The sequence below is a fragment of the Harpia harpyja genome, chromosome 17 (assembly GCF_026419915.1).
Source record: "Harpia harpyja isolate bHarHar1 chromosome 17, bHarHar1 primary haplotype, whole genome shotgun sequence".
Lineage (NCBI taxonomy): Eukaryota > Metazoa > Chordata > Aves > Accipitriformes > Accipitridae > Harpia > Harpia harpyja.
In genome coordinates, this window is record NC_068956.1 from 19,861,388 (window position 1) to 19,887,435 (window position 26,048).

General features: G+C 41.5%; 1 protein-coding gene across 4 annotated transcripts in view; it reads right to left on the reverse strand.

Annotated features, from left to right (window-relative positions):
- CWF19L2 (CWF19 like cell cycle control factor 2) overlaps positions 1–14,823 on the reverse strand; it is a 99,869-nt gene extending 85,046 nt beyond the window's left edge. The window contains exon 1 of one of the 4 annotated variants that reach the window (XM_052812551.1): positions 14,692–14,823. In XM_052812551.1, coding sequence (XP_052668511.1) covers positions 14,692–14,763 — 72 coding nt within the window. In that variant the 5' untranslated portion in view covers positions 14,764–14,823. Of the gene's footprint in view, positions 1–9,611; positions 9,636–14,691 lie in introns of those variants that run through there. The other 3 variants (XM_052812548.1, XM_052812549.1, XM_052812550.1) reach the window with 3 other exon arrangements.
- Positions 14,824–26,048: the final 11,225 nt, after the last annotated feature.

Sequence of the window (26,048 nt, forward strand, 5' to 3'; positions counted from 1 at the left end):
TTACTGACAGACACACCTTTGTAAGCCACACTGACACAACCATACACAATGTTGAGAACTGTGCTTGAGAACTTTTCCTTTTAGAGGACTGCAATAAAAATACTTTTGGATTACATGTTAAAGGGGAAATTCAGCTAAAATATATTATGCACCCTACTTTCTCAAGCTACAGCTTTGCAGCTCCTCTAGCACTGATTTCATCCTATCACCCTAAACAAGAGTGAAACGAAAACATTCAACTTCGGTTCTTCATTCTGAGAAGTCTTCTGTTCTTATAACCTTCATGAACTACATATGATATGATATAGTGGACTTCTGATTTTTCTATTTCAAAAAATTCTCTGGGCAAATACTCCATTGCAAAGCACACCTCACTGTTAATTTGAGAAGTTAGCAAGAAGTTATCTTGATTTCAGAATTAATTATAAAGGGGAGACGTCGGATTATTGAGATTTGTGGACAAGAACCACACACGATTGTCGTTCCTTTGACTCAAGGATATTTACAATGGTGTCTACAGAATAGCCTAACTTTACAAATTGCTTTTGCAGATTTCAAAGGAAAGACAGATATTCATCTTCCTGCACACAAAATGTTTACCTTGCTACAAAATATACAACTAGAAGAAAAAGAATTGTGTGCAGAGTTACCTACTGATGGTCCTACAGTATTTACGGATGGCAGTGGAAAAACAGGAAAGGCAGTAGTAGTTTGGAAAGAAGGTCAGGTATGGAAAAATCACATTGTCACATGTGAAGGCTCCCCCCAAGTGGTGGAACTTCAAGCTGTAATAGAAGTATTTAAAAAGTGGCAGGATGTTGAGGTCAATATTATTGCTGATTCTTTATATGTGGTAGGTGTAGTAAAACGCTTGAGACGGGCCTATTTGAAAGAAATTTATAACATCACATTGTTTGAAAAATTTAAGATGTTGCTATTTCTGTTAAACCAACGGACAAAGTGTTATTATATAATGCATGTGCGAAGTCACACCAGTTTGCCTGGATGGATCACAGAAGGGAATAGACGAGCTGATTTACTAGCTAATCCTGTATGGACTGGGCCACCCCCCAATAAACTTCTACAGGCACATGGAGCTCATAGTTTTTTCCACCAACCAGCAAAAGTAGTAGCCAAACAGTTTCAAATTTCTATAGCAGATGCCAAAGCCATCATTCAATCCTGTGCTGAGTGCCAGAAATTATCTGGGCACAGAGATGGTGCTGCAAATCCTAGGGGTCTGCAACCCTTGCAATTGTGGCAGACTGATGTGACTCATGTACCAGCTTTTGGAAAATTGTGTTATGTTCATGTTTCTGTTGATACATATTCCTTGATAATATGGGCCACAGCACTTGCGGGCAAAACAAGTCGACATCTACAAACACACTTACAACAAGCATTTGCAGTAATAGGTGTCCCGGCCCAGATAAAAACAGATAATGGACCATGTTTTATAGCACAACGGACTCAGGAATTTTTTCAGCAATGAGGAGTTACTCATATTACCGGCATTCCTCATTCTCCCACAGGTCAAGCTATAATCGAACGTACTCATAAAGTATTAAAAGATTTTTTGGAAAAACAAAAAATGAGGGAATTAGGGGAACCTCCTTCAAATAGACTCATGAAAGCAATATATGTGATGAATTTTTTGACTCTGCGTGGGGAGTCAGTTGTTCCCCCTGTAGTTCAGCATTTTCAGACAATGAATAGTGGGATTCAAAATATTGATAATGGGTGGAAAGTCTGGGTTAAAAATATTGAGCATCAGCAATGGGAGGGACCTTTTAAAGTAATAACGTGGGGCCAAGGTTATGCTTTTGTCATTACAGAAAATGGGCCGAAGTGGATTCCAACTAAATGGACAAAACCTTATGCTGAGATTGATATGGAACACACTGACTGTAGTAAGCAGCATGACAGTGACACCAGTGATTGATCCACATCGTTTAACACCGTGGGACAGTAAGAACATTTGGGTGACACTGGCTAAAGCTATTAATCAAACCTCTTTTTGTGTGTCATTGGCATTACCTGAACAGTCTTTTATTCTTATGTATTTTATTAGGTATAATGTTGCTTTTGCCGTGTTTAATTAACTGTGTTCATAGGTTTTTGCAAAGGGCAATACAGCAGGTGTTAATTGTCAAAAAACAAAAAAGGTGGAATTGTAGACACATATTTAGCTACCGGTCGCAAGAGCATTCCAGATGCCTTTAGAAGAGCTTGAAAAGAATAAACAAGACGACAAAAAAAAGACGCCAGTTAGAAGAACACAGGTGCACATTCCATGATGAAGGGAACTTGGCACAAAGAACCTCAATTCGGCAGTTTATCTTGACCAATTAGACTGAGACAAGTTTCGCATGTTTTAGTTGGTATAACCAATTATGTCCTATGTTTATGCGTGTGTACAGTGTTGATATAACCAATCATATTTTATGCTTGTGCGCGTGTGCTGTGACTTTGCAGAATATGTGACTATAAGTATGTGTGTGTTTTAGCAATAAAGGGTCGTCTGCTTTCAACTTCACAGGCATCCGTCTACTTCAATCTCCTCAGGCCACCAAAACCACCCACGACTCCAAAAAATGCAGGTATGTTTCCTGCTACCTCTCCATGATCCAGAGAGCTCACTGGCTAACTCTGGCCACCCTAAGACATCTATCCACCTGGGACAACACCCTTGAAAGTTCATGCAGAAATCGCTGACTCATATTTTCTGTTCTAGTCCATACAGATGACAATGGCCCTTCTGTCTTAAAAATAGATTCATCTGACCAAAATAAAGTAATTAAGCATGCCACATTTGTGGACAAGTAAAGGGTAATAACCTCAACTATGCAACTCACAAAATGTCTACAAGCCACACATACACAAAACTTAAGCTTATAACTGGACAGAGATGAAACAGTGGAGATAAAGGGAACTTGAATATAGTTCTAGATGGGGAAAAACACAACAAAAACAGACTCCAAACTTGTTTGTTCTGCAAGTAAACATGAAACATGTTGCCAAAGTTTAGACTGGGAAAAGAACAGGCTTTCTGCATACTCCATTTCACTTTTGGTTGAGAAAGACGTGCAGCTGGAGTCAACAGTTCCCTTCCACCCCTTTAGCAGCTCTTGGACATATAAATCTATAAACACCTCAAAAGGCAATCAAGATCAGCTTACCAACATGTCTTTATTTAATATGCTGTTTGCCTGTCTAGGAAAATTTAGCCTCTTACCCTTCTCTATAATAACAGGTATATTTTAAATAAAATTACTATTTCCTTCATGTTACCAAAGTTACAAATAAACATTGCATAAAATGGAGTTAACATTATAAATAAGGTACAAAAGGAGTTTTTATACTTTTTATTAGATCTAAGAATAAACAGAAAAAATGCAAGCAAGTATTTAGGTAATTGAGATACATGATCCTAAAAAAAGAGGTGGATCATCGTCTTGACTGAAGTACACAAATACATATTCAGAACACAGAATGACCAGAAATCATCAAACTGCAGACTGTTGTCTCCTGAATACTAAATGAAACAGGATTGGGCAAGATGAATCGATAGTGGCAATACCACCAGACTGATAAAAAGAGAGAGACAGACACAAAAGCATCAGGTGGAAGTTTGTTTCTTCTTAGACAAAGATAAAAAACATAGAAGAATCTTAATATCTGTATGTAAAATAAAAAGAGAAAGCTGCCTAGAGATTTAAAAAGATTAAAGAAGTTGTGTTTTCACCTAAATTATCATTTTAACATGAGACTAGAAAGTTAGCAGCGATAGCCTCTGATCCTTTCTATCTCTAAAAACTATCCAGCTCCCTCTACCATCAAATTACAATATTCATTTTTATTGTTGGTGAATGCTTTCCCCTCACACACACACACACACACACAATTATTTCAAGTGGGAGGGAGGAGGAAAACCTGTCTACACTACTTTATTAGCTTCAAACCTTACCTTTCTATTCTACTTGTCTTTTATAATGATGCAGGGCTTACTAGCATCTTATAAAATATAGAAAAGGAAGAAAAACTAGTTAAGTCCCCTGTCAGACTTACTGTTCTACGCTACGAAGGCTAACTCTAATAGTTTCACATCTCTCAACCCACAGGAGTTCAAGCATTTAATTCACATTAAGGTTCATTAATACTTTATGATACCACAAAAATATCCAACAATTTATCCTTTCCCCTTCACAAATTAGTACTTAACATTAGGTACATTTTAGGTCACCACTGCAATATTTTTAACTTTTTTCTCCATAAATATAGGATGCTACATTTCTGAAATACCTGTATTTCAAAGTAATGCATTAATTATGCAAATGACTGTGCATGCTACACACAAACACAGAGGACCATTAGAAGCCACAATCTGTCAAGGAGGGCAAGCATCGTGCTACTTTACATACTTCTGCAACACCCTAATAAAGTTGCTCATAGTCTCCTTTGCAACAAGCACGAGGTGAAGTATAATGCTGGCAAAGCATTCTGAAAGGTCTGTTGGTAAGGTGCTACAAAAACATTACTCTACGGCACTCTGTTAGCAACGTTTGCCAAGGTGAACAGAGCCAAACTTTGTAGTCTTTACCACAAGCAGGCCAAAGGGTCTTGGATTTCACAGCCCCATCTCAATGAGGAAGAAAATCAAGTTCAGGGAAATTGCTTTCTGGTTTTCATTAGGCAGGTCATTAAGGCCAGCGTGCGTGGTTGCTGACAACAGTATCTGCTAAATGAAGAACAAAACTTCCTCCAAACAGCCTGTAATACACTGCAGACATGAACACCAAAAGCTGTACAAATTACACCATGCCACCCCAGGAAGAAGCAGAAAAGATCAAAGACACTGCCAATGGCCAAAGTCTAGGTCACACAATAAATGGAGGTTGTTACATGACAGTCCCCCACAGATGTCCAAAAGGGATGCAGGGATGTCACCTAGGGAGACAGGCTAAAACACTCCCTCCCAGCTCACAGAAACCCTGACCAACACTCTTTCCTGACCCCAACTCTATTTACCATTTCAGCTCTCGCCAAGGCCAGAGAAAGTTTTCCACAGAACTACAGAGACCATGCAATTTCCCATCTTTAACTGTGGTCAACCTCTAGTTCTTCAGATGATAATCACCACCATTCAGTAGTCAATGTCTCCATCCAAAAGAAGAAAAATTCCCTTTTTCTCTGACAAACAATCATAAGAAACTCTACAGCACAACACCAGGTCAACACAGTGTGACAAAAACATCCAACACAGAGAGTAACAGCTAAGCTGCATTAATGGCTACCTGCCACTGAAAGGCAGGGCTCTGTTCCCACACCTCTCCTCTCCACGCTCCCCCTCGTGTGTTCCCACTACCTTCCCCACACAGGCCTGTCCCTGCACTCTGGCCTCAGGGGAAGCCACTTCAAGGACCACCCTGACACAAAATGAATCCCACCAACTGCACGGTGCAGCTTCCTGCTGTCTACCCTTCAGACGCCAACATAAGGCACCCGAAATCTAACCAATGAGCTTTTCTTTTTAATTTCAGGACCACCTCCCATCCTATCACACAAACCATTCCACTCATTTACCAGTTCCAATATTCAGCTATCAGAAAGGCTGCTGTGGCCTATATTACCCTCCTGGCTTCCATCACCCCAAAGCTCAGGGCAGGAGAGCCCTGGTTACATGAGTGCTTACCTTCAGGGAACCTGAACATACCCTTCCTTGCAGTTCTGATGCCCTACCAATTCTCTGAGTAACACACTTATTTTTGTGAATGCTTAGACTTTTTTCATCCTTCAATATTCCGATTATTGTTACATCCATGAAGCTTCCCCAAGGAGGACAGCAGTGGAAACACAGGAAAGGGCTCAGCTTCCATCTCAACTTCCCAAATCACAACCGAGTCAGAGTGCTTGCCTGTACCTCCACCTCCAGCAGACACAGCCATGCCAGCTGGAGACATCACCGCTCTTCGTCATTTTCGCCTGCCAAAAGGCACAGAAGACAGGTCACTGAAATGACCATCACTTAAATCATTTAAGCTTCTTGTGATCAATAACCACTACAGAACAGTCAGACATGCGATTTAAAGAGCAGATGTAGGAGATGTCAACCTTCAGTCAGAAACATCTGGGAGGCAGGAACTGTTTCTGCTGGTACAGCTGCAGACACAACAGATAAACAGATGTACTACAGTAGCTACTACTGCTAGGAAACCATAGGCAGATACTTCACATTAATGTAGGACCTCTCCATTCCTGTAGCAGAGCAAGCTCTAGAGGAAGGACTTACAGAATACAACAATGAAGACATCTGTCTTCATCACTCACCTTCTACAATGACCTGTCTGTTAAATCAAAGATGTTGCTTGCAAAAATGCCTATAGAGGTGCTTTGTCAAACGTCATTGAAAACCTTTTGTGAAAAGGCAATATTCATTTCTCAGTGCTGTTACTATCCTAATATCACTCAAAGATTTAAGTAAGTATAGTAATATTGACATGCTTATTTCCTTTGACAGAGAGTCAGGGATGTAACACTTCATAAAGGATTTAAAAAAGAGAAAGAACAAAAAGGAGGTGCTTAGTATTACAGCACCAAAGCAACTTCCAACAAATAACAGCTCTATAAACCCTAACAGTGATATGTTTTGCTACTAATTCCTGTCTAAAGAGAAATTTCTGTAATTTTCCGCTGACAACTGCCATGTAAAATACTGCCAAAGCATTCCATCACCTTGGCAAATGCTAATCACTGCAACAACCCAATGGTAAGGCTTTTATGAGGAAATACCTGATTGTACTTCACCAGAAAACCTGCTGATTTCACAGCTCGTTTAGAGCTCAAATACAGTGAACCCAGTGATATTGTTACACATTAGGATTTTTTTAAATTTTAGGTTGTATTTTCAAAGAAAATAAACCAAAAAAAAATAAAACAAAAATAAAGGTAGAAGTCTGAGTAAAAAGCATCAAACAAGATGTTTCCAGAAGTAATGGCTTGCACATCTCAAATCAGTTTTTTCAGAAACCTAAATAAGTAAAACTAAACACACCATTTCTTGTTTGTGCAATGAACCTGTTTCAAGGTATCATTTTATTTACATCGTTTCAAGGATATATCTTATTTGTTTGAAATACTGAGTGAGGTCTTTCTTACCTATGCTCAAGTTTGGTTTTTTTTTAAATCAATACGTACTGCTATCAAGAGAAACTTGTAATCTATCAGTAATCCTTAATAATTAAAAGGCAGGATTTTGTGCACAAGGAACGGTCAAATCACATCACCCTCAGAGACCAAAGAGTGAAAGACTCAAAGTCCATGAAAAAAAACAAGTAACAGAAGAGTAACCCTGAAGTACAGAAATACCATGTCTTAGCACAGATGCAAGAATTAATTCAAAATTGAATTATTGCTAGTTTTTACCAAAAAAAAAAAAACATTCATGTCTAGGTAAAGTACACATCCCTGAACTTGCCAAAACACCCATCAGATTATTTTCTAGTTCTAAACTTGCAAACTAAAACAGTAGTGTCACAAACTATCCCACTCATCAAAACAAGATGCTATTTCTGGAGCTTAATAACAATTTGCATGTCAACACTTAATTATGTGATTACTGATCATTATCATAAATATTACCAGCTGCTGGGTTTTACCAATGCAGCTGGGAGGACAGACTACACAAATAAAAGAATACATTTCCAAAATATAAAAGAGAAATCTCAATCAATGAGTTTGGTGGCATTTTGGTTCTTCAGAAGAAGTGTAAGTTCATAACTGGCCAAAAACATTAAACAGTAAATAAATTTTTAAAAAAATCAAGAAGCAACTTCTTCTGTTTAGCTTATTTTAAAAGGTATTAATCTGTTCTATAACTGTTTCAAAATCTACTATATATGTTATTTCTTGATTATTGTGGATATGGAATCTGCAAGAGTGAGCTAATCCCAGATTCTTCTACTGACCTCGGTGATTGGGGGAGAATTACTTCTGAAGAGATTGTGACGATTCCTTCAGACTCCTCAGTGTCCTAACTATCAAGAACCAGAGTTAAAGAGCTCCCTTTTATCTTAGCCCCAACTACATACTCTGTAGAACAGAAGACAGACCAATTTCCAATATTTTATAACTCAAAGCTCCTTAAGGTGAGTTGGTTGAACATCTCATCTTTCCAGAAACAGAACTGCTGACGTACAGTCATTTCTGCAAACTTCTCGGATTATCAGAAGACAAACCTATGCAGCTTCCCAAGTGTATTTCACAAAGCAAAAAGCAGGAGCTTCCAAGATTGCAACCACCAAATAACTGTCTTGACTACATCAGCCACATGCGAAAAGTCCCTGGGTGTCTTTTTTTTTTGCCTTTGCAAGCAACACGGCCAAAATGCACTGAGATGAAGCCTTGCAGTAGTTTTCTCCCAGTTCTATTCCACCACTATAGCAGCAGGCAGTCTAACCGTAATCAAAGTAACCTGGGTAAAGCAGAGAAAGTCAATACACTTAAAACATTAATCCGTTCTCAGTTACTGATGTTATCAATAATATACCTCTTCTAATGAATAGATGAACATCTTTAGGAGTTCATAAACTTCAGAAATACTTCATTTTCTTCAACTGAGGACTGGTTTTCCTTCCCCAGTAAGAAGCAGGGAAGCAAAAAAACCCTACCAACTAATTTGCCATTTGCAACATTTTTCCTGCATAAAACTTCAGGCAGAGCACCCCCAAGGGGCAGTTAGTTATTTTCATTTGTCTGTTTTCTGCTTTCTTCTTTTTCTGAACAGACAGAGAAGAAGAAAGATTTTCATGCCTGCACATAAGAAAATCTGTTTTTAACTTAATTCCAAAGAGAGTTTATTAAGAAAAGTTCAAAACATAAGAAACAAAAATGGAGTTCAAATTTAGCTAAGTACTGACTATTGCTAAATGTGTGATACTTAATGGGGACAACATCAATTATTTAAGCTAAATATAGATTTGACCACTGTATCAAATGCTATTTTAAATGGTAGTATGTCACCACATGTCTGAAGTACCAGTACATATTACATATATACTAGCACATTACATATATATCTATATCCTATATGTACACACATCTATAGCCTCTATATATATATTTTTTTATATATATATTCATCTCCAGGCTTTGCAAGTTACAGCGTGTCTCAACTTCAAGGAAGACAGAAATGTTATTCTGTCAGCAAAAAGTTGGCAGCAAGTCAGTTCCATTTCTGAATAGCAGACAGCAGAGTACTGACATGGCAACCAAGACATCCTCATGCTTCCATGTTACAAAATGCTAAACTGATTTTGCACAGAAATAACAGAGTAGCTACATAAGAAGTCTTAAAAATTTTGCCATTTTACATAGCTTAATGTTAGGTTGTTCAGTCCATAAATGGGAAGAAGAAACATGTAAAGAGGTTTTTTTCTTTAAAAAAAAAGTTTCATTCCTAAATTTCTCTATCAGCCAAAATAGGGATAAAGGAAACTCTATAACTTCCTGTGTCCCATATCAACTTGAATAGGATAAAATTGCTTATTATACACTTTTGCTAACACATTCTAAAACTCTGGTACAGAAAGGAGGATGGGGGGGAAACTACCAACCTTCAGCATGTCCTCTCCTTACTTCAACTTTTAGTTCTTACTGCAAGGAAAAGAAATAGTTCAAGGACATACATATGATGATGAACACAGCAATTCCACAAGCAACAGCAATGGAAAACATCTGATCACTAATGTACATTTTCAGTGCTACCCAATGCACCCAAGCGAATCCCTGAAAGTCATGGAGTCTGCCTTAGCTTTAGGTTGCTCAAAGTGGAAAGATAATACCATGGAAAAATAACACAGACTCCAGAATGTGCACTTTCAATAAAGAAGCTGAAAAGTCATATTGCAAGAGTTTCTCAATGGCCATATAGGGACCACACACCTCTAATGGTTAAATCCTGTAGAAAACAATGTCATTGTCTCAAGACCCCTTCCTGCACTCCACAAAAAAAACTGACTTGTAAAACCATAGTGCCTGGTATTTCACAAATTTTACTCCATCCTGCTTCCCTGGATTGAATTTCTCAGCACTCTGTCATTCTGAGAACTGAGAATCTAAGCTAGTACCCCAACTGAAAAACATCCAGTAATGTCCAGGGAAGCTGACGGAAGTAAATACAGGGTTAAGCCCAAAGCAAGACATCTCCAAAATATTCCTGTATCCTCCAGCAATTTGAGGCTCAGCAGCTTTTCAGTTAATAACTACCAACATATATTTTTGCTTTTAGGCTACTCTTGTCTGGATAGAAGTGAAGTGTCAGTATTTGCAACATGCTATACAAGAGGCCCTACAAGTTCTCTGTGCATCATCTGAAAGTTCATTTCTTTTGTCTGCTCTGAGCTGGCTACCTGCAAATCCCTTAATGGGACATAGTTCTTGTGTTGAAAGAAACAGCAGATAGCAATTCTCTATTCCCTTCTCCATATCACTTATGATTATACAGAACTCTCTCATATTAACTTTTTTCAGCCTATTTTTCCCCATCTCAAAACCTTTAGTCTCCTTGGACAGTCTGTACCAAGATCATCTCTGACACCTTTCTTCCCACCTCCTGCAAGTTTATTCAGTTCTCTTTGAGATGCTGGGACCAGGACTGCATATGCTATTTGATATTATACAGAAATCAGTAATTTGTCTGTGTAACCATTTCCTTTGTTCTTTGTTGCTTTCCCAGCAACTTCTAACACTTGATTAGCTTTTGTCTGAGCAATGATGTAGCATCTTTATAGAGCTATTCAATCCCCAGTCATTAGTCCTGAGTGGTAAATAGTCAACTCTGAGCCCACTGCTGTATACAGAAAATTAGGGTTGTGATTTTGGTTTTATTTAGCATCGCACAAAAGTTGCAGATATGTTTTTAAGATTTCCATCTAGGAGTAATTTGTATTCATGGCATTTTAAAAACACACTGAACAATACAATGCTCTGTTTCTTGTTCAAATCAAAGAAAAAAAAAAATTCAACACAGGTCCTATATACATACCTTGTAATAGAGTGCATCCTATTGATAAGAAAACACACCAGATTTAGTTTCATTCTAAAACCTCCAAAACAGTTTTTCTAATATTCTTCAACAAGGCTGATGAGCAGCATCTAAACCTACAAGAACATATTAACACTGAGAGTTAGGACCTATGAAGCTACATTACCATCAAAGACCTCTTGAGACATATCCTAACAGTAAGAAGCATAGCCCCTACGCTCAAGATACCATGCTTTCTAGTACCAACTTAAACTCTGCCAAAACCAACCTTCGCCCCTTTTCCCTGCACATCATCTGTATGAGTAAGTGCTCTCATCCCTGACTTCAACCTTTTCTCTATGAGTAGTTTGGCTCATTGCTGTAGCATTTCTCCCAACACTACTGCAACCAAACCTCCTTTCTCAGCTTTACTACCTCCCTGAATTGAGACTGACCTTACACAATGAGAGGTTAAATACAAATTTACTGCCTTTTCCACAGACTGCAGCATATTTAATAACACAATCCAGTTACTACAAAAACATCACAGAAGTGTTTAATGCTAGACTTCTTGCTTCAAATTAACAGTACTTTAGAGATATTAACAAAAATGTAAAACCCATCCACAGATATTTGGAAAGAGGAAGTTACATCAAAATTTTTAAACAACATCCTCACAGAACACTTTTATTTCATGTTAAACTGTTGATGCGAATAGAAGCAAATGAGAACAGAGGAAAATGATTATTTAATAAACTACTACAATAACACCTGATACTGTAAAAAGCTTTTACAAAAAGTAACCATTTACCAATGTTTTTACTCATGCCTGTCACAAGTGGGGTCCCCCAGGATCAATACTGGGCCCCACACTGCTCGACATCTTCATAATCTGGATGATGAGACTGAAAGCACCCTCACCAAGTTTGCTGATGACACCAAACTGGGTGGTGAGGTGGACACGTCAGAAGGGTGAGACATCTTACAGAGACACCTGGAGAAGCTGGAAGAGCAGGCTAGCAAGAACTGTATGAAGTTTAACAAAGACAAGTGCAAGGTCCTGCACTTAGGATGACGTAACCTAAGAGCCCAGTACAGGTTCGGATCTGTGTGGCTGGGGAGCAGCCTTGCTGAAAGGGACCTGGGGGTCCTGGTGGACAACCAGCTGCACAGTGGTCAGCAGTGCACTGCTGCAGCAACAAAGGCAAATTGGATCCTGGGCTGCATTTGCATGGGCATCACTAGCAGCGATAGAGACGTGATCATCCCACTCTACTTAGCGCTTGTCAGGCCGTGCCTGGAGTACTGTGTCCAGTGCTGGCCCCCACTATTCAAGAAAGACATGGACAGACTGGAGAGGGTCCAAAGGAGAGCCACGAAGATGATCAGTGGGCTGGAGAACCTGCCCTATGAGGAAAGGCTGAAGGAGTTAGATGTCTCTTCTCCAGGGAGAAAAGACCTAAAGGGGGGGACCTCATCCCAGTATTCCAGGACTTAAAGGACACCTGTAAAGAGGACAGAGGCTCTCCCTTCACAAGGAGGGAGCCACATGTAGAGTACAAGGGGTGGAATCCCTATCACTAGAGATTTTAAGACGTGACTGAACAGAGCACTAGATAATCTCATCTAGGCTCCCCTTCCCACAGAAGGTTGGACCAGGTAAACTTTCAAGGTCCTTCCAACCAGGGTTGTTCTATGATTCTAAGAGAGTGGCATTGCCCCAGATAGCTTGCCGTACAAGTGGCACCAACTGAGAAGAAAAGGTAAAGTAGTATAATGGTTTCCTACATAAGTTTCGCTTCCAGTTAAGAGTATTTTCTGAACATCCAAGAGGTTGACTGGAGCAAAGGAGCACTCTTAAATGTATCATACAGCAGTTCAAGTAAAGCAAAAGACATCTTAACAACAACAACAAACTTTTGCAGGACAGTATGATTCACTATTACTTGTAGAGAAATTCCATGCAGGGACGCATGACAGCACACCAATATGATGATCAAAGTCGCCAGTTTATTGAGCATAGCTGATCATTCTTATACAAAACTCTAAGCTCCTTAAAAGCTCTGATTGGTTGCCGCATGCAAGCATATAGTGTCCACGCGCATAAACATAAGACATAATTGGTTATACTAACTCTGTACACGTGCACAAACATAGGACATGATTGGTTATAACAACTAAAACATGCGAAACTTGTCTCAGTCTAATTGGTCAAGATAAACTGCCAAATTGCGGTTCTTTGTGCCAAGTTCCCTTTATTGTGGAATGCGCACCTGTGTTTTTCTAATCGGTATCTTTCTTTTTTTGTCTTCTTGTTTATTCTGTTCAAGGCCTTCTAAAGGCATCTGGAACGCTCTTGCGACCGTTAGCTAAATATGTGTCCACAACAATTACTAAGTTAAAGGAATTTCCCTTCAACTGCTTCTCAAAAAGGGGGAAGCACACAGTGCAGCAGGATCATCCCACACTTGCAAAGTCACTGAAGGGAACTTCTATTGCGTAGAAACAGTTCCACAACTGTGCAAGAGAGACACAATATATTACCTGAAGTCCAATCTCTGTCTTCCCTCTTTGCCTTGAGAAAAGACATCACTACTGTGTAAGCCTCAGGCTATTCAGGCCATTTTCTCATTACTTTTTTTCTGAAAATATCTTTGCCCAGTAAGATCTGGTTGCTGCTTACTTTGGCCTTCCCTCTCAAAAGCCCATCATCACAACCTCATACTTTTTCCATACCCTGTCCTCCTCTTACACTTTCCTTTCCATACAGTTATCACCCACTCCTTAAACTTCAAAACAAGTCATGTCATCTAACTGATGTGCCATTTACTATTTTATCATTCAGTCTACCTACAAGTTACAACAAGAATCAGCAGCTTACTACACAAGTACCAAGCATGGTGTATAGGCAGATTTTGAATAAAATGCATCAGGATTAGCACAGGTCTCAAAGTCACAGCAACTCTATCAAAGCATCTGCGAGTAGGAGCCTCCTAATTCTCAACTAACATTACAGCAAGATATAACCAAGCAAGTAACATCCTGGCTCCATGAAAACAGGCTGTCCCACTTCTGTTCAAGTTACTACTACTCCATGACCAGAGTGCTGTAATGGAGGGATACTGACTCTTAGGAAAGACAGGCCAGGAAGAGATGGAAGAAGAGTTGCCTTTTATATCTCATTTAAGGAAAAGCTGCGAGCTGGGACTGTTTAGCCTAGAGGAGAAGGCCAGGGAGCGGGGGTGGCGTCATCTTATCAATGTATACAAATATCTGAAGAGAGGGTGTAAAGAAGACCGACCCTGACTCTTTCCAAAGGCGTACGCACAGAAGCACGTAATAAGTGAAAAACCAAGTAGCTCAATACCACTACAAGGAGCAAAACGCATGAACTCAGGCGGTTGCCACTCAAAGCTGAGTTCCCGGTTGCTTTCTGCCACTGCCGGTACCGCAGCCCAGCTCCCCTCGGGGCAGAAGGGGCTCTCCCCAGGGCGTCCCCCTCCTCCAGCTGCCGCTGGCGGGCCTGCGGGCGGGAGGCGGCGGCCAGGGCCGCCCTCAGGAGCGCACCGACCCCGCGCAAGACGAGACGGCCCCAGCACCCGGCCTGGGGGAGCGAGGGAGAGGGGCTAAGCGGTCCCCGGGGAAAGGCGAGACCGGGCCGGGCACCCCACCTGCGCCAGCAGCGCCTGCCGCTGCTCCTTACGTTCCGCCAAGCTCCGCTCGCTCTCAAACCCAGACGCCATCGCCAGTCCCCGCCGGAAACCAACCGCCGCGCAGCCGCCGTGCAGCGAGGCCGGGAGACTGTCGTAAATGGCGTTACGGGCAACGGCGGCTCCTCCCGGCGGTGCAGCGGGGCACAGCGGCCTCCCCGCCGGGCCGGGGCACTCCGGGGTCCCAGCGCCCTCCCTGGGGTGAAGCAAAGCCCGCCTCCCGCGTACGGGGTGAGGCGGCAGATCCCTGTGCCCCCGGAGGCCGGCTTTCAGCCAGCGTCCGGCCGTAACGCTCTCGGTCTTACGACAGAGTTTCCCCAACTTCCCTCGTAGCTTCAAAATCAAAGTCAACTTGTGGAAGGCTTTCCGCGGCCTCGCAGGTGAAGGTCACAGCAAATATCGTGTGGTGGCACAAGCAGCTTAGCGGACCCCTGTGCTGCTTGACTGACAGGACCACGAAGCCCCGGGATGGGGATACTGACCTCCAGGCTCGCCCCTCCCGCTGGGCTGAAACTACCCGGGGTTCACCCCGGCCTCCTCCTCTGGACCGACACTAACGAGAAGCGAAGGAGGGAGGCGTGGCCTAACCAACGTTCGCACGCTCCGGTGCCACGCAGCGCCTGCTGCTCCGCATTGCCCCCACCCACCTGCAGACGGTCTCCCAGCCGCTTTCTGCCCCGTTTGCAGCCGGTTTGGCGCGTCCGTGCTAGCCTGTGGCTTCTGTAATGGCAGGGTGCTAGCTGCTTGGGGTGGGAGGAGGGAAATTAAAAAATATGCACGTTCGAGCGCTTACAAGTTACAGTTGGCCAACAGTGTTTGACAGGGCTGCTGTATCTCAGGTGAAGCAAATGTTTATTTGAGACATCATTTCTTTGGGAGGAGATCAGAGCATTGTTAATGTGTCTGACGCCAAATGCGTTCACAGTTGCCAAGTAATAACGTTATTTAGGTAAAAGTCTGAGCAAAGTGCTTGCGCAATTTGTTTGCTATTTGCATGGGACAGTATGTTTTCAAAGAGATAATGATAATTTAATCATCATCTCCCTACCGGTATTAAATACATAAATTACATTTGTATCTTTGTTCAATTTATGTTGTGACAGTTAACAACATCTCAGGAAAAACCTGTTGTACATCACCGCTTGGTAGAGAATGATAACTGATAGAGCTTCATAGGCACCATTTGGAAAAGCAGCACGTGAACCCCCTTTGGGGAGCCATTTACAAAGCAAACAGGTGGACACAAAAGACATTCCAGCAGGACTAGTGCTATGCTCAACCCTTAGCTCCATGCAGCAAAGCACACTGGTTGAGAGAGGAGAAGCAAGAAAAGCGCATGTTTGGCCCAGTAAAGAAAGCCTCTTCACTGATAGTGATGTGCTGCTTTTCTTACCGACAAACTGGTTTCTTTGCATCCCAGTGTTACCACTTGCTCCAGGCAGCCAGCACAGCATCTCAGATGGGTGCTCCCTAATTCACTCAGCACACAGCCAGGCATCTTGGCTTAATAGATTTATATTAAATCTAGCGACAGGTGTGGACAATTTCTTTTTCCAGTATGGGGGTGAGAACAGGGAATGTGTTTTCTACAGCAGGAAGTTACAGACAAAGGAGAGAACTCAAAGCAGGGTGTGAGCTTTTGCACTATTTGGTGTTATTCTTGATAGCTATAACCCTCCACATGATTAATAAGGTGGTACTGTAAATTTTCATTTAAAAACACATTTCCAGTACTCCTGTTTTTAGGAGAGAAACCATGATGCAAATACACTCTAGAATCTCAGAAACTGAAGAACGAGAGAAACTAGAAAGCTATTTTATAAATATGATCATTCTGCCGTTGGGGTTTTTGAGAGCTAACTTTAATTTTGAAGTCAGCAGTTAAGGTAAGGATGACATAATTTAATTTTATTTCCTGCCTCATCCAAGAAAAGGATTTTCTCAGAGGAAGCAGGCAAAGATGGAAGTTCAGTCTTATTTCTTTCAAGTTATTAGAGTGCCTGAGAGCTCCTCACATGCTCAAAAATATCCAGTGAGCCTAGAGAACTAGTCCTTGGTAGACCACTTTTAATGGCCAGCTGGGCACCTCTGTTCAGTCACCTCATTCTCAGTGCCAAAATTAAACACGCTAATAAAACAGTAATGCTTCAGATATACTGATGTTTGCTGAACTCCTGCAGGGAGGCGCTGACCTTGCAGAACGAATTATTATTTCCCATTTAATGGTGCATTTTACACTTTCTCTGAAAGAAACTGGTGACTCTCCACCTGACCTGTGTTATAAACCTCCATGCTACTAACCTTCACTGCTTGCCTTCAGCGCTCTGTTTGATATTTTATTTTTGTATGAAAAAGGTTGGAAAAAATCTTCTCCACTCAGTATAATCCTGTGCTGTTTTCTTTAAGCAAAAGGCAATGTTTCACTAGGGAAAAGGGGTTGTTTGAGAATATGAAACTTTTTTTCCCACAGTGCCACTGGAGAGAGTTTCTTACCTCAATTTTAACAACACGTTCTGAAGTCTTCATACTAAAGAAGCACAATATCCAGTAGGATGCTGGAGAGAGGACAGAGAGGGTGTACACCCAAGTCAAAATGTACTTAGTTTCAGTTAATTCTTATGCTGTTCATTTTTGAAACAACCTGGTTTTCCATTGCCATTGGTACTGCTGAGCAGTCATTTACATTCGATTCTGAGGGATTACTTAGACTGGCATGGGAATTCTCAATGACTTGTCTAAGAAATAAAAATGTCAGTCCTTGGAGAAATTGCAGGGGAAAAAAAAACCAAAGAATGACGCAATTACGGGGAAAAGCATATTTCTTTCATAGAAATTTCATTATGTTTCCTCAGGAGAAAATTAAAGCAACTGTGTCTAAACTCAGTGCCATAAAATGATAGAACACCTTGCCCAAAAATCAATGTAGCAGCAATGCCTGGGTTATTAGTTGCTTGTGCCTGAATTGTGCAGTGAGCACCTGAATTGAAAAACCAGACAACTTTCTACTGTCCATCAGAAAGAGTGCTTCTGGCAGCAACAAAAGAAACCCTGTGTCATTGGGGATCCTGACAGCCTGCCTCGGAAAGGAGAGCTCAGCTTGCAATGAAAACAAACAAGGATACTGTGGTGGATTGAAGAATGATTCACCCATTGTTCCATATTCAATAGCAAATCGTGTGTTGTCTGCCCCTGAGTGATAGTTATTTTGTTAATTTGCTCAGCTACTTTAAAAACAAGTGATCTCTTCAGCTGTAGTTTGGCAGAGCAGGAGGATGGGGTTTAGAAACATCCATTTTCCCTCTCCCCACCCCAGCTTCATCACTATAATAAAGAGGATCATTCATCTGGGAAATTCTCTAGTGACAACTACTACTAATAAATGATTTGTGAGGAAGCTGTTATACATGTGAAATGATAACTCATTCAGTTCATTTCTTGTGGGGCTTTTACATGCTTTTTTTTTTTCCTTTGAGAAGTTGCAAACAAAGACTTTTATCAGACAGGAAGCTCACAGCAGTGATAACATCCATCCTGTCCTTGATTTGCTGAGTCTGGAAACACATCTTTTTAGAAACCATTTCTTTGAGAGAAATAGGTAAGTCTTTTCTGGTGCCTGCTCAACATGGAAAGGTCCAGAGATGCACATGCCAGGGAGCTTCAAATCAGCTACTTTCAAAATGAGACATAAATACTGATTCAGATCACCTGGCTGGGGCAGGAATTAAAATTCTGGGCCTTTAGTTTATCAGTCCTTATGCATCAGACCAATACAAAAATAACTTGAACAGTCTTAGGCAGAGCTTCAATGCAGTGCAATGGGTTGGTTTTGTTTTTAAAGTAAGATTAAAGCATATTTTTTGCTTTTTAAAGGTAGGACAGTTCCAGAAGCCAGGTTGTAGACTAGGCCCACAGACAGTTGTATCAGCCCATTAGTTACAAGAGCAGCCATAGCTCAAGCTGATATTACAGACACACTGTACAGAGAAACGACAGCCTTTGGCTGCTCCAGAGACCTTGGGGCTTTCTTTGCCCTTTTCTCCTGCAGTGCTGTTGCTCAGTCCGATGCACTTTCATGTGGGCAGCATCCAGCAAACTAAAGGAAGCTGCCGCAACACTCCCAGTTGGACTCTGCATGTGGAGTATTATAGGAGAGTCTCCTCCTTTCATTACAATAGAGAATCAAAAACCACATGGGGATGGGAGCATGTCTTTCTCTAATGAAATGGTGAACACTCACGGAAAAAAATTGTTGAGACCAATGAGGTCTTGCTCCATGGAAAGGGCTCCAAGGCACTACAGCACTGAATGATAATTCTAAAGAGAATTTGACTGCCACAGAGACTGCCCATAATTGTCTCTTTTGGCAGCAAGTTGAATAATTTACTTCTCTCCAATTTTCACCCCACGATTCCTGAAATTGCTTTTCATTTTTCTTTATTTTATAGTACTGTGTTAAGAGGGAAGGGTAATTTCATATGCAATTCTTGTCTCAGCCCTTGACCCAGAAATAGCTGTAAATACTGAGTAATGTGCCTGACATCCCAAGCCACCGTCTTTGTCACTGATCTTGACAGCAAACCCTCTGAGGAGTGTAAAACTACCAGCTTGTCTTGCCGCTTACCTCATTTTCAAGCACAAATGCCCCTCCAGGTCCCTGTTACTGCAGACACACAGGCAACACCAAGCAAGCTTATCTTCAAGCATATGTCACAGTGTTGGATACCACCAAGTGAGAAAAAAGACCATACAATGGGAGGACCTTGGATTTCTTTTAATGTGTGCTTTGGCCTCTTCTGTCCTAGAAGTTTCAGAGTGGGAAAGACCAAACACAATATCTTTCGTAGTCAAGATCCACTCGATATTTCTCTGTGATGTGGTTTCAAGCTCTCACCCTGACTGTCAGAAGCATCTAGGGAGCTGCTGACACAGGCAGAGGTACATACGACCCTGCGGGGCATCCTGCCTGGATGGTAGATTCAGAAATGGTTCAGTCACACAGCAATAATGCCTTATTATAAGGCCTTTATGCCTTACAAAGCCAAGCACATATTAGATTGGGTAGATGGGTGAGAAGTGATTTCTACCGCCGTATTTTTTCCTGCCTGTTCCCCAAGGAGACCACCTGGCATGTTGGCCTGGGCAAGTGGATTGACTCAACTAAGAGGATTATTTGGGAAGAGCAGAGGTGAGGCAAGACCTCTGGGCATCCTAACAACGCTCCTACTAGGGATCGTGGTGTGATAAATGTAACTGTGGCCTGCAAGCTGGCTCCATATCTTTCAGGTTTTGTAAGAGAAATGAGAGAGAACAGGAACAGTGCCATAGATTGCAGAACTGTGTTTATTTAATCTGTGAGATATCAACAGAAAGAGACAGATTAATCACAGTAATTCCTTTAACTCATAGTATACAGATAAGCTAAATCTTCATAATCAGCATTGCTTCATTAAAAGGAATCGGTGTGAATGTTTTTCACTGCAGATCACCTTCTAGTTTACATCCTTGCCACATACAGCCTGAGACCCAAGAAAAGTGCACGATAAACATGCTTTTTTTAGTGTATTCTTAATAGCACTGCCTCAGAAAGAAGGGTTAGAGATCTTTACTGGTAAAAAAAAGAAACAAAACTCAAGCCCATGTTCAAAAATGTGCCTCCTATACGCTGATACAAGAAAAGGTTCAGCTTCAGTGAATGACGTGGTAAATCACTGCTTTCACTGAACATGTTTGCAATGTAGAATAAGGTGATATGGACTAGAGATATCTTAGTATGCATTTCAGTCTCTTTTCATTTAATTTTAATTGAATACAGACAATGTGATGCTCTGACTCCCTTAGAAACTTTGTTTCTTTGTCTGAGGCTTAAGTTAATCTAGATGAGGAGACCATGTCACTTTGTGAGGAAGCAGAGGGGAAGGTACTTTAACAGTTTTCCTCTGGTCTGCCAAACCGTGAAACCAGTCAAGCCCAGGGGCAGGATTCCCGCATCCCTCTCCGATCTTAGGTACTGCCTGAAATGCTGGCTGCACTTAGCCAGATAGTAACCTCACATGGTGACCAGACATCCTCTGGCCTCCACCATGGAGGCTTGTAATAGGCACTGCCTTTAGGTCCACATGCAGTGTTAAAAGCTGTAGGTGACAGCTCTCTCTTGCCAGTGCCATAGAAGGTCTTAAACTAAACCCCCTACCAGAACCAGATGCCTTTTAATGCTCCACTTGAGGCTCTCTCTGCCAATCCCAGTTCACAAAGACCAGAGTAGAGAGCGCTGATACTGAAGGAGAGTCTAATTCCTTTTTCATTAATTAAAAAAGATACTACACTGGTTGGAGAACTCAAAAATATTTCTTATGCTCTGAATAGGGATGCTAGTTTCCAGTGTCTTTGCAGTAATTTAACTTCAAGGCAATTTGAGAGGAAGCAATCTGAAGGGAGACGGGGAACCAAACAGTTAGGCCAGATGAAATATAGCCTCTCATTCTGGTGGCCTGGTGAGAGGCAGTGATGAACTCTAAATAAAACATCCTCTGATCCTTCCTCAGAATATGGGATACAGAGTGAAGAAAGTGAGATGTGAATTGAGTACACACAGCAGAAATCATTAGAGTAGCAATAAAAAAGGAGATAGGAAGCATTCCTCAAAGAAACCATGCTCTCCTGAAGGGCATAACCCTTCAAGAAAAGGGTCACGCTAGAAACCGGTTGTTATGGTAAATTAAAAACAGCATCAGGCTAGTTTCCAGACAGGCTATTTACTAAAGGGTTTTATGTCAAAATCCCCATCCTGAGATGCCTAAAAAGAATCTATTTTTCAGGGACCAAAAATTGCTCTCAGAAAATTCAGGTAGACTTAAAGCTTAGCTGTTAAATTCTAAGAGTAATTCCTTTAAGCTCTGTGGAGGTCAGGTCTTTGGTCATGCTCTGTTCCTCTGTGTGTAGCAGGGAACCATCTGGAGACGTGAGCCGAGTAACAACCGGACACCGATACGGTTAAAGTTGTTCTCCCTTTATTGCCCAAATAGCGTGCTTATATACCTTGTCAAGCTAAACATCAGCTGTCCACGTGCCAAAAGCTAAAATATAATTGGTTATACTATCTCTGTCCACGCGCCTAAACATAGGACACAATTGGTTATACTAACTAAAACATCCGAAACTTGTCTCAGCCTAATTGGTTAAGATAAACTGCCGAATTGAGGTTCTTCGTGCCAAGTTCCCTTTATCTTGGAATGTGCACCTGTGTTCTTCTAATTGGCATCTTTCCTTTTTTTGTCTTCTTGTTTATTCTGTTCAAGGCCTTCTAAAGGCATCTGGAATACTTTTGCGACCGTTAGCTAAATATGTGTCCGCAACATCTGTGGATACCTAAGAACCTAAGAGGGTTCAAGGACTCATTGAAAAAGTCAGCAGCATTTGGCCATTGAGGCTTGTGAGTAACCCACCCCCTGGAGGAGTGCAGACCTGATGATGAGATAGCTTGTTCTCTGAGGCTCGAGTTCACATCTCACATAATTCCTTCACACAGAGCCCTCCCCAAGATGGCTGATATCTTTTTAAAAGCCAAAGCTTGATTAAAAAAGAGCCATAAAAGGAGATGGTTAGAAGTAAAAAAATGCAGATATGCAAAAGATTGCATAATGTTCTGCAGTGAGGAGCAAATAATCTGAGGAAAGTACTTGAATGGGAAATATAAAGTATTAGTATTTTCAAGGGACTCAGGCATGGCGTTACTTGTGAGTCAAGGGATTACTTCAGTATTGGTATATTAGGAAATCTGATGTGGGCGAGACTTTAGAGGCCATGAGGCCAGAGAGAGGAAACATGTACATTAATGAAGGTGAAAACATGGACAGCACTCACAAACAAGGCCTCAGAAAGGGATGTTGTGCACTGAACGTTGATTTAGAAAGGAAGAAAAAGGGAAAGAAAAAAAGCAGATTTGTGTTGCTAGATTTAGAGACAACAAAAGAATATATCAAGACTATATACTTTGCAAATCACTTTTGGAAACTAAGCAAGAAGCAAGGGGAAAAAAAGGACGAACAACCTCTTCTCTGTTTCTCATCCTTGCCATCTTTAACTAGAAGAATAAGGCAGCATGAAAAGCTGGGGAGCTTTGAAAATGGAAAACTGAAGGCAGGATTTGCCTTCCAATAGCAGGAGTGCAGGATTCACTGTAGTTGTTCTAACAGAGCTTTAGATATTGTCAGACTGCAACTTGAATGATTGCCGAAGAGCGCTGCAGCATACTGTAAAGGACTCTGCCTCCCTGAGATGAATGCTTTAGCAGTTCCTTGGTTGAAAGTTTATACTTTGAACTCATCCAAGGGTTTGAGAAGTCTGACATTAAGAACTGATGCGTGTTTGAGCAGTTGAATGTGATGAGAAATGTGCTTCTCCATCTTCTGCTCTGCACAAAGCATCAAAGATGAACTAGCTGAGGAGACAGGATGGCTCAGCAACAGACTATGAGCTATTTTTAATGGTAATAATTTCCAAACTCTGTCTAGCTTGGAATCACTATTTCAGTTTTGATCTAGATTCTGAACCAGACATCACATGAAGCAGCACAAAATCATTCACAAAAGTATGTATTTCACAGTAATTTATTCTACTGTCTTATGCTTTGATTCAGTAGTTTTCCTTTTAATTTAAATTTCAGTAGGAATATAAGACAAAGACATAGCTAAGAATAAATACATTGATATCACTGATTGTTGTGATAGAAGATTTCTTTTTATTTTTTAGATAAAGGGCATTAGTTTTACAACAAAGGTAAGCTTGCCATCATGCTAGAGTGATAATACAGAGTGTTTCTGCATTGGAAGGAGCTATTTAATTACTAATATTGCAATGACACATCTCTCCACCTTATTTTCTTGTGAATTGGAAATTTCTTGCCTTTGCTTTTGTAAAATCAAAGGAAAAACTACTGCTGTCATTGGGGTTGCTGTTTTGTAATGGTAAAGCATAGGCATAACCTGCGTAAGGGGAAAAGACAAGTTTCATGACAGTGCCCAGACGTACCTCCGTAAAGCTGCCTATATGGAGGGGCTGCCTACAGTGAGGTCCTGATGCCCTCAGACCTACGAGCACCTCCACTCCTCTCTCATGCTATATCAGACCTGGCCCGTCCAGCCCTGCTGGCTAAGCCACTTTCCCCAGAGCCTGATCCAGAGCTTGCAAAAGTCAGAGGGGCAACTCTCCATCAATTCCCAGGAGGCTTTATCTAAAAGTCCTAGAATAAAATGCTTAGACCACCTTACTTACTGGAAGCGACAGGAAGAAAAAACAGACAGGACAAGAAATCCCACTGCAATGTCTCTAGCTTACTCTTTCTGTTATCCTCAGCTTTTTAAAGCCACAGCTATGGTTGACAGGAAAAATGTCTAGTTTTGAGAGTCGACTCACACAATACCAGCTATTTGATACTATGATAAAGTCACAGGTTAGAGTAATTTAATCAAGGCTACCTTGAAAATAGCTTAAAATCATTGTAAAGTTTCTAATAATTTTACAGTATTAACACCCCAGTAGTGGCTTGCTGCAAGTGCAGAAGTACAACAGGGATACTGCAACCTTAAACCCCCTCTTCCTTTGAACAAATAAAAAGCAAATGGTATTTTGTGAAAGGTCTTGCAGCCCGTGATTTTACTTATGACTCTTATCACTGGTTACATTAGCTCAGCTATCTATTAACCACAGCAACCCATCTGCATGCAAAAACTTCCTATTAAAATAAAAGCAAACAACAAATCCAGGGTTTCGGTGACCAAATGCATTGACATGAATGACTATAATCTTCGCAACTCTCTGGAGTAAGAGAACTGGGGCTTAGACAACCCATACAGAACTTATATTGATATTTCACTATAGCTCAGACATCATCTAGCCCAGTTATGCCCATATGTTCATACTACTCACATGCAGGTTGGATAATCTGGTGAATCGGGGTGACCACAGGGCAAGTTGCTTATTTCGCAGTTCAAAACTAGGCTTTTCTTTCCTCCTAATTTCAGCCCAGAAAGGAGCAACACTGATGCAGGGGTGGCTCTTACCTTGAGAACAGTGGGGTCCATCTCTACAAGAACTTCAAAGCCATCAGTAAAACCTTTCAGAGTCTTATTTACCTCTTTCACCAAGTGCACCAGGCCAAGCAGCACAGCACCCTGAACTGACTCATGCTGCCCGTGCACAGTAGCCCTTAACTGCAGGGGGTCCCTGCCAGCTATAAAGCACGAGAGCTGCTTCTGCACAAGCAGGTGCATCAGAGCACAAAAAGCTAAGAGTAGAGCTCTCTCCCCCTTTACTGGGAAAGCAAGTGAGATACAGGCATTTTCTCAGTGTAAAAGCAGCTCCTGAGAAGGTGCGAAGGAAGAAGCCCAGGGGAGAGCAGTATTGAAGGGTTCCCTTCAGTGCCCAAAAAAGGACAAGGACATAAGAAGTGGTCTGAAGTAAAGCAGGGATCAGATGAGCCTGGAGGAGCCTGTCACTCTCATCTAGGGTCCTGCATGCCCAGACACAGACACACACACTGGGCAAGAATAGAAGGAGCACCCCTGTAAGTCTTAGATGCAGAAAGCTGGTATTGCTGGCTGTTGCATCACATACACTTTTTTTTTGTCACTTCCCAGACTTTTTGTGACCTCCTTTAGCCTTCACTTAAACATTGGTTCACGATACATCCCAAAGACCTTGAAAACAATGGACGAATGGAATGTGACAAAGAGAGGGACAGTAGAGGAATGTAAAGAGTGGCAAGACAGTGAAAGTGAGAAGCTGGGAAGATAACCCCTGCAGTAGCACCCTGGATATAAGTATCTAACCAGATATAAATGTGGTTAGATTACATTGCTGAGGCCAAAGGAAAATAAATGTTGCAGCAAGCAAGTCATAAAAACCTACAGCTGCAGAAAGATATCAAACTTTGCTTTCACCACAGGGAGTTGTGTCTGCCAGGTAGCCGAGGGAAAGAACCATGATTTTAATGGGAAGGGAATTTTGGGAAGGGAATTTTGGGAAGGGAAGGGAAGGGAAGGGGAGGGAAGGGAAGGGGAGGGGAGGGGAGGGAAGGGAAGGGAAGGGAAGGGAAGGGAAGGGAAGGGAAGGGAAGGGAAGGGAAGGGAAGGGAAGGGAAGGGAAGGGAAGGGAAGGGAAGGGAAGGGAAGGGAAGGGAAGGGAAGGGAAGGGAAGGGAAGGGAAGGGAAGGGAAGGGAAGGGAAGGGAAGGGAAGGGAAGGGAGGAAAACTCACTCAAGGACATGCACAAAGTGATTAGAAATGCAGGAAACTCAGGAAGGAAAAGCATCACAGCAGCGA